This window comes from Chionomys nivalis, chromosome 6 (genome assembly GCF_950005125.1).
Source record: "Chionomys nivalis chromosome 6, mChiNiv1.1, whole genome shotgun sequence".
Taxonomy (NCBI): Eukaryota; Metazoa; Chordata; class Mammalia; order Rodentia; family Cricetidae; genus Chionomys; species Chionomys nivalis.
The window spans coordinates 1,636,379-1,644,213 of NC_080091.1; the positions used below are offsets into that span (position 1 = coordinate 1,636,379).

At 51.8% G+C, this 7,835-nt stretch overlaps 1 protein-coding gene across 1 annotated transcript; it reads left to right on the top strand.

Annotated features, from left to right (window-relative positions):
• The first annotated feature begins 955 nt into the window (after nucleotides 1-955).
• LOC130876086 (phospholipid phosphatase 2-like) lies at nucleotides 956-5,643 on the top strand. The gene is made up of 5 exons (XM_057772515.1): nucleotides 956-1,055; nucleotides 1,185-1,459; nucleotides 4,881-4,938; nucleotides 5,124-5,300; nucleotides 5,505-5,643. Exons 1-5 carry the CDS (start codon nucleotides 1,020-1,022, stop codon nucleotides 5,619-5,621), a joined length of 663 nt encoding a protein of 220 aa, XP_057628498.1. The 5' UTR covers nucleotides 956-1,019; the 3' UTR covers nucleotides 5,622-5,643.
• The last annotated feature ends 2,192 nt before the right edge of the window (nucleotides 5,644-7,835 follow it).

Consider the following 7,835-nt stretch of genomic DNA (forward strand, 5'->3'; position numbering starts at 1 on the left):
TATTAGCATCAGTATGAAATGTATGGGCTCCAGTTATCAGAGCATCACATATGATATGAGGAAGAATCCAAGAAGTCCTCTTTCTGGGGTTAAGCCAATCGCTTTGGGGATAGTTGCTATTAATTTCTCCAAAAATCTAGCACAAGCTCTTTGCCATGGTTCATTGTCTTCCCATAACTTTCTTATTTCATCAGTAGTGAAAGGCACTACAATCTCTGCTGGATCTATACCTGCTAGCTGACAAAGTCTCAATTTACCTTTTATAATTAATTCAAAAACTTTTTCCACACAAGTTTTTAATTCTTTACTTGGTTTATGTGTAAAAAGATCCATTCTAAAATAATATCTCCCCTCTTCATTAAAATCCCCACAGGAGAAATTCTGGAAGGCAGCATGACAAGAAAGACACTAGGATTTCGACTCACCCTATCCACATGTGCCTCCTGCAACTTTTCTCAACCATCGTCAGTTCCCTTTCTGCTTCAGCTGTGATTCTCTGGGACTATTCGAATCATTATCACCATCTAATGCTTTGTTTACATGAATTATTAGATCAGGCACCTGGTGTTCCTATGCAGACAAAGCCAACTGTCGATAAGGCGGCAGGAGCCATGAAGAACACCGGTGACCCCATGGGTGGCTCATCAGGGCTGGAATGAGACGGGAAGGAGCCATTGTACTTCAGTATGGTGTGTAGAGGCTGTGGCTGCTGGTGCTGAGTCAGCCCGAGGGAGGCCTAAGGTGGGGCCAGAGTGCAGCATGGTAGAGCGGCTCAGTAGCTGGGCTCATTAACAGAAGTCACCCGAGGCGTTTCCCATGGGGTCATGGCACAGCGACCATGATCCCAGAACAGAAAACATGTGGGCAGGATTTGCACTGTGTGCCTTCCCTGGCTTCCCACAGCCTCTCTGCCCTTCGTCATCCTGACTCTGGTGAACACACCATACAAACGAGGGTTCTACTGCAGAGATGACTCTATCCGGTACCCCTACCGTCCAGACACGATCACCCACGGACTCATGGCCGGGGTCATCATCACGGCCACCGTCATCCTTGTAAGGCGGAAAAGTGCTCGGGTGGGGGCTGGCTGAGCCCTGTCCTGAGGTAGGTAGGGCCCAGCTCCCTAGCAGGATGCACCCTGGGAGCGGTGTCTGCCGTGCACTCTACAGCTGTTCCATTGGCAGGTCTCATCGGGGGAGGCCTACCTGGTGTACACAGACCGTCTCTATTCACGATCCGACTTCAACAACTACGTGGCCGCCATCTACAAGGTGCTGGGGACCTTCCTGTTCAGGGCCGCCGTGAGCCAGTCTCTGACCGACCTGGCCAAGTACATGATTGGCCGGCTGACACCCAGCTTCTTGGCTGTCTGTGACCCTGACTGGAGCCAGGTCAACTGCTCTGACTACGTGCAGCTGGAGGTGTGTAGGGGCAACCCTGCCAACGTCACTGAGGCCAGGTGGGTACTGACTGCAGCCCAGGCAAGGCTCTGAAGGACAGAAAATCTGGGGCTTGGTGAATGGAGAAAAACTGTCAGCAGAGGCAGGCGGAGAAGCTGGTCATGGGTTTTCCTCTGTGCTGTGTGCAGTCACATAGTGGGCAGGTAGTCTCAGGATTCAGTTGTCTGGGAGGCAGTGGCCTGCCCTGCAGGGGTGGACTGGCTGCTGTTTGTGCCTCAAGGTTTGTGACTGAGTTCTTTCCTCTTCAGGGTCCTCTGTGGTGAGCTTGTTTGCTCTGGGCACCATTTCCCTGCCCATCCTGCTCTTCTGAGCTCTGCTTTTCATGCCTGGTGTGGCCTGTGTGTCCGTACCCACACTCTGTCATCTGCGCTGACCCCTCTCTGTCTGTTGGCTCCCATCAGCCATAAGTCCTTCCAGTGCTTTTTCTCCTTCAATACTACGGGCATTTTCACACCCATAATGCCGTTTTAGATTTTTGAGACAGGATCTCACTGTGTAGCCCAGAATGACCTCAAACTTCTCGGCTTCCTGCCTTAGTCTCCCGAGTGCTGGGGTGACAGGCTTGTGTCATTATGGCTGGCGTAGACTGTCTCCTCGGCTTCTGTTTCCTCCTTCCGTCCTCACAGATGTTCTCATTTCTGGATATTTCCGGTGACTGGTTGAAGTGTCTGTCCCTTAAGCTTGGCACTTGTGTCTCCGTTTGGACTGCTTTATGTGCGTGTGTTAGTGTGTCCACATGTGTGTGTAGGCCAGTAGTCAGCAAGTGTCTTCCTCAATTGCTCTCCACCATACGTAAATGTGTGTTTTCCTGTATGTATGTGTGTACACCACATTTGTGCAGGAGTCCATGAAGGTCTGAAGAGGACATCAGATCCCCTTGAACTGGAGTTACAAGAGGTTGTTAACAGCTGTGTGGGTGCTGGGAACTGTACCCTGGTCCTCTGCAAGGGCAGGAAGTGCTCTTAACTCCAGAGCCACCTCTCCAGTCCCTCTCCACATTTTATTTATTTTTTTTGATTTTTATTTTTATTCTTTTTTAATTAAAATTTCCACCTGCTCCCCGTTTCCCATTTCCCTCCCCTCCTCCCAAATATTGTCCCCTCCCCCCACTCCCCTCCCCCTATCCCCACTCCTCTTCTCCTCCCCCCACACCATTCCCCCTCCCTCTCGATACTGAAGAGCAGTCCAAATTCTCTGCCCTGCGGGAAGACGAAGGTCTTCTATCTACGTCCAGGAAGGTGAGCGTCTAATCAGGCTAAGCTCCCACAAAGCCAGTTCATGTATTAGGATCAAAACCTAGTGCCATTGTCCTTGGCTTCTCATCTGCCTTCATTGTCCGCCATGCTCAGAGAGTCCAGAATCAACCCATGCTTATTCAGTCCCAGACCAGCTGGCCTTGGTGGGCTCCCAATAGATCAGTTCCACTGTCCCAGTGGGTGGGTGCATCCCTCGTGGTCATGATTTCCTTGCTCATGTTCTCCCTCCTTCTGCTCCTCATTTGGACCTTAAGAGCTCAGACCATTGCTCCAAATTGAGACTCTGTCTCTACCTCGATCCGTCGCCAGATGAAGGTTCTAAGGTGATATGCAAGATATTCATCAGTATAGGATAGGGTCACTTCAGGTTCTGAAATCAACAAAATAGAAACACAGAAAACAATCCAAAGAATCAATGAAACAAAAAGCTGGTTCATGGAGAAAAATCAATAAGATTGATAAACCCCTATCCACATTTTATTTTAAGACAAGGTCTCTTACTGAAGCTGGAACTGTACAATTCTAGACTGGCCAGAAAGCTCCAGGGAGCCGTCTGTCTCCAGCTCCCCAGGCCCGGGATTACGGGCGTGCTCCACACCCCACTTTCCCCATGAGTGCTAGGATGGAGTCTGTGGTCCGGGATTACAGGCGTGCTCCACACCCCACTGTCCCGTGAGTGCTGAGATGAGCACTCTGGTCCGGGATTACGGGCGTGCTCCACACCTCACTTTCCCCATGATGCTAGGATGGAGCTCGGGTCCTCATTCTGACAGAGCAGGCTCCTCACTGACCATCTTCCCAGCTCCTTAGACAGCTTGTGTATTAGTCATGCTATGTGTGTGCATGTGTGTTTTCTCCGCATGTGCTCTCTCTCTCTCTTCTCTCTCTCTCTCTCTCTCTCTCTCTCTCTCTCTCTCTCTCTGTATGTATGAATATATCTATGTATCTATCTATATCTATTCTCCTGTAAAACAGTGATTTTTGTCTCTATGGCCATACTGATGATCAAATCAATGGCTTTGACTCACACATGCCAGGCAATTCTCTCTAACACCAAGTTCTAGTGGGGAATGGACAGTGTGCTCACCATCTACTTAGTGACTCCCCTGAGGGAACAATGTGGACGGCCATGTCGTGAGGATCTGTTGTCAGTGTAGTGATTGACAGGATTGATATACATTTCTCTGTTTTCTGGGTGCTAGGGTGGAGCTAGGGGCTCTGTCTTAGCCCTACTTTGTCTGCCAAGGTTGTGGAGTGGCTCTGGGGGTGCACTGGGGATGCCGGGTCCTTCTGAGCCTCCAAAGCATAGCCCCCAGGTTGCTGCTTGAGCTCTGAGGCAGCGGTGACTGATATCTTTATAAGTTGAGGTGATATCAGTACCCCGGACCACCAGCTGTTGCAACAGTTGCCGTGACAATATTGGGTGACAGTACTGGGTTACGGTGGCTGTATTGGGTGATTGCCACCCTCAGTGTGGTCTTGCTGGCCAGGCCTGCTCCAGGAGCAGGTAGGAGCAGGTCGGGGAGTTGGAGTTGGTGAAGTGAGAGTGAGGAGGGGAGATGTTCACTCCATGGTGAGTGTCCTGTGTGTGTAAGCCTTCCCTCAGGCTAAGAGACCAGAGAGATTGCTCAGTGTTTAGGACCCCTGGCTGCTTTTCAGAGGACCTCGGTTAGATTCTCAGAACCCACAAGGCAGCTCACAACCATTTGTAGCCTCAGTTCCAGGGGAATCAGATGCCCCCTTCTGGCCACTTTCAGGCACTGCAGTAATGTGGCAGACATAGATGTAAATAAAACACCATATACATAAAGATATATAAATCTTAAAGATGATTTATTTTTAGTCTCTCTCTCTCCCTCCCTCCGTCCTTCCCTCCCCCCTCCCTCCCTCCCTCCGTTTGTGCACATGCATGTAAGTGCTGGTGCCCTCAGAGCATCAGATCTTGTGGTAGTTGTGAGCAGCTGGTGTAGGTACTGGATGATGTAGGTACTGGGAACTGAACTTGGGTCATCTGCAAATGCAGTCAGGACTCGTAGCTGCTGAGTCATCTCTCCAGTCCTGCTTCCCATAGTTTAGAGTTGCACCCCTCTGTGGCTGCCAGCCCCTCAAGGAGCCCTTGGCTCTGCCTTCTGGGTTCCACTGACCAGCTTGCCCTCCCTCCCAGGCTCTCCTTTTACTCCGGACACTCCTCCTTCGGCATGTATTGCATGTTGTTCCTGGCGGTGAGTGTCTCCCTTCCTCCCAGGGAACCTTGCCCAGCCTCCCCTCCCCTGGGCCTGGGTCTCCCCGCTGCACAATGGAGTACGTTGAGGAGGCCCTGAGGGTAGGGGGTTTACGACTCTTGCGTTGGGCTGGGCAGGGAGAGGACGCCCATGGGCCCAGCTAATGCAGGCTGATGCCCCCACAGCTCTATGTGCAGGCCCGGCTCTGCTGGAAGTGGGCACGGCTGCTGAGGCCCACGGTTCAGTTCTTCTTGGTGGCCTTTGCAATCTATGTGGGCTACACCCGTGTGTCCGACCACAAGCACCACTGGAGTGATGTCCTCGTCGGCCTACTGCAGGGAGCCCTGGTAGCGTGCCTCACGGTGAGCCCTGCCTGCCTCATCCTATAGGACCTGTCCAGCCTGAGCCCAATGTTCCTGTGACCTCTGCCTGCTGATCTGCGTCCCAGAGCTTGCCCCTCACCACTGGCCCGGTTTTCTTTACTACCCTCATTGGCTCCTCCCTCATTGGCTCCTCCCTCTGGTCTTCTTCCTTGGCTTTATGCACTGCTTTCCCCTCCCCCACAGGTCCGCTATGTCTCAGACTTCTTCAAATCCCGGCCGCCCCAGCCCTGCCAGGAGGACCAGGAACCGGAGCGCAAGCCCAGTCTGTCCCTGACGCTGACCCTCGGCGACGGACCTTAGCCACTATGAGTACCCAGTCTCTTCCCGGAAGTCACCTGTGGGTCAGTCACGTGTTGACCCCTTGGCCCTGGTCAGGCACTACTGACTTTGGGGCTGCCCTAGGGTCCCGGATGGTGACCATTGATCAGGGTCCTGGGTACCTGACTGGCCCAGAGTGTGGGCAGGATCCATCCTCATTGCTCTCTGAGTGCCCTAGGAAGATAAGATGAGGTCCTGCTCCGAGGGCTGTCTCCCACCACAAAGGGCTTTTCGAGGAGAACCATCCCTGCGTGGCCCCAGGAATGGGTCGGTCTATGATGGTTTATGAAGTCGGCATCCTCCCTGTGGGTCCTGCGGGGACAGACCGCTTGTCTGCCTGGGTGGAGCGGTTCTCCTTGGCCTGGGTCAGGGATCACAAGTGTGAAAATGGCTGCTAAACCTTGGGCTGCCTAGGAACAGACACACGTGACTTTGGTCTGAATCCTCTTCTCAAGCCTGCAGAAGATTCCTGCCCGAGCCCTCCAAAGCCCTCCCTCAAAGCTTGCTGTCCAGTCCGGCCTCCACTCCCCCGCACGGACCGGATGTGTAGCCAGGCTTTGGGAGTGGGCCTAGGTCTGCCGTTCCCATCTATTTCAGAACACTTAAAGTTACCTTCATGGGAGGGTGAGCTATAAACTTTGTACCAAAGGTCTTGGCCCTGAGTGTTGATTTTAAGCTCTCCTGGTGAGATGGCCCTGCTGCACCTGCCTTCTTGCCCAGTGCACTGTGTTGGACCTGCCCAGTCTCAGCATTGACTTAGGGGACAGAGACCTGGCCTGGTTGTTCTGTATACAGCCCAAGATGGAGGCCTTATAGCCACTGTGGCCTTCCTTGGTGTTTGGTGGACGCTTATGCTAGGTCCACTTTAGAACACAGAGACCCTTCATGGATCATGTTACTCGATGCCCAAAGATGCTCCCAGAGTGCCTTGCTGGTCATCCAGGGGCAGCAGGAGTGGTGGCAGGCCTTGCTGTATCCCAGGACAAGGTGTGTGTCTGTCTGGGAATGGGCAGGCTCCTTGGGCCAGAGAGCATGGCGGGGCAATTAGGGACACCCCATCTCGCTCCTCTCCTTAGAGACCGGGTCAGGATTGAGTCTAAGTCCTGTACACCAGATTCCTATAGGGATCAGGTGCCCCTGCTCACTGCTAGCAAACAGAGCCCATTTAAAAAAATGCAGCTACCAAGAAGCTGCACTAAACTCTGTTTTAAGTCTAGAATTTCTTTTTTTTCTTTTTTTCTTTTTTTTTATTACTTAAAATATCAATCCAAATTTCAAATCCCTACCCTCCTCCCAGGCCCCTCCATCTCCCTCTACAGATTATCCCCCCTCCAACACTAAGTGAGTGCCAAGAACCCTGCTCTGTGGATAGTCCAAGGCCCTCCCTACTTCGTCTAGGTTGAGCAAGGCTTACATCCAAAGAGAATAGGATCCCATGAAGCCGGTATATGCAGTAGAGACACATCCCAGTGTCACTATCAGTGGCCCCTCATCTGCCCCAGCGGTCAACCCCCTTCAGAGGGGCTGGGTTGTTCCCATGCTCGTTCATTCCCACTCCAGATGGAGTTGGTGAGCTCCCATTTGCTCAGGCAAACTATCTCAGTTGATGATCCCCTCATGATCTTGAATTCCTTGCTCATACTCACTCCCTCCGTGCTTCAGCTGGATCTTGGGAACTCAGTCCAGTACTCAGATGTGGGTCATTGCCTCTGTTCCCATCTGTTGTTGGGTGAAGGTTCTATGGTGATATTTTAGATAATCATCGGTCTGACTACAGGGTAAGGTCAGTTCAGACACCCTCTCCTCTATTCCTTAGGGTCTCAGCTGGGTTCATCCCTGTGGGTTCTTAGGCCTTTTTCTAGAGACTGGCTTCTTGTTAACTCCATAGTGGCTCCCTCAATCAAGATATCTCTTTCCTTGCTCTCATATCTGTCCTTCTTCCATCTTGACTATCCCATTCCCTCAAGTTCTCCTCAATCTCCCTTTCTCCCCCATCTACTCCTCACCACCCTGCTCCCAAATTCTGTCTGATTCTAATTTCCAAGTGGGTGTATGTATGTTTTTTTGGGGGGTTCACCTTATTATTTAGCTTCTCTAGGATCCTGAACTATAGGCTCGCTGCCCTTTGTTTATGACTAGTATCCACTTATGAGTGAGTACATACCATACTAATTTGGGGGGGAAGTGGGTTACCTC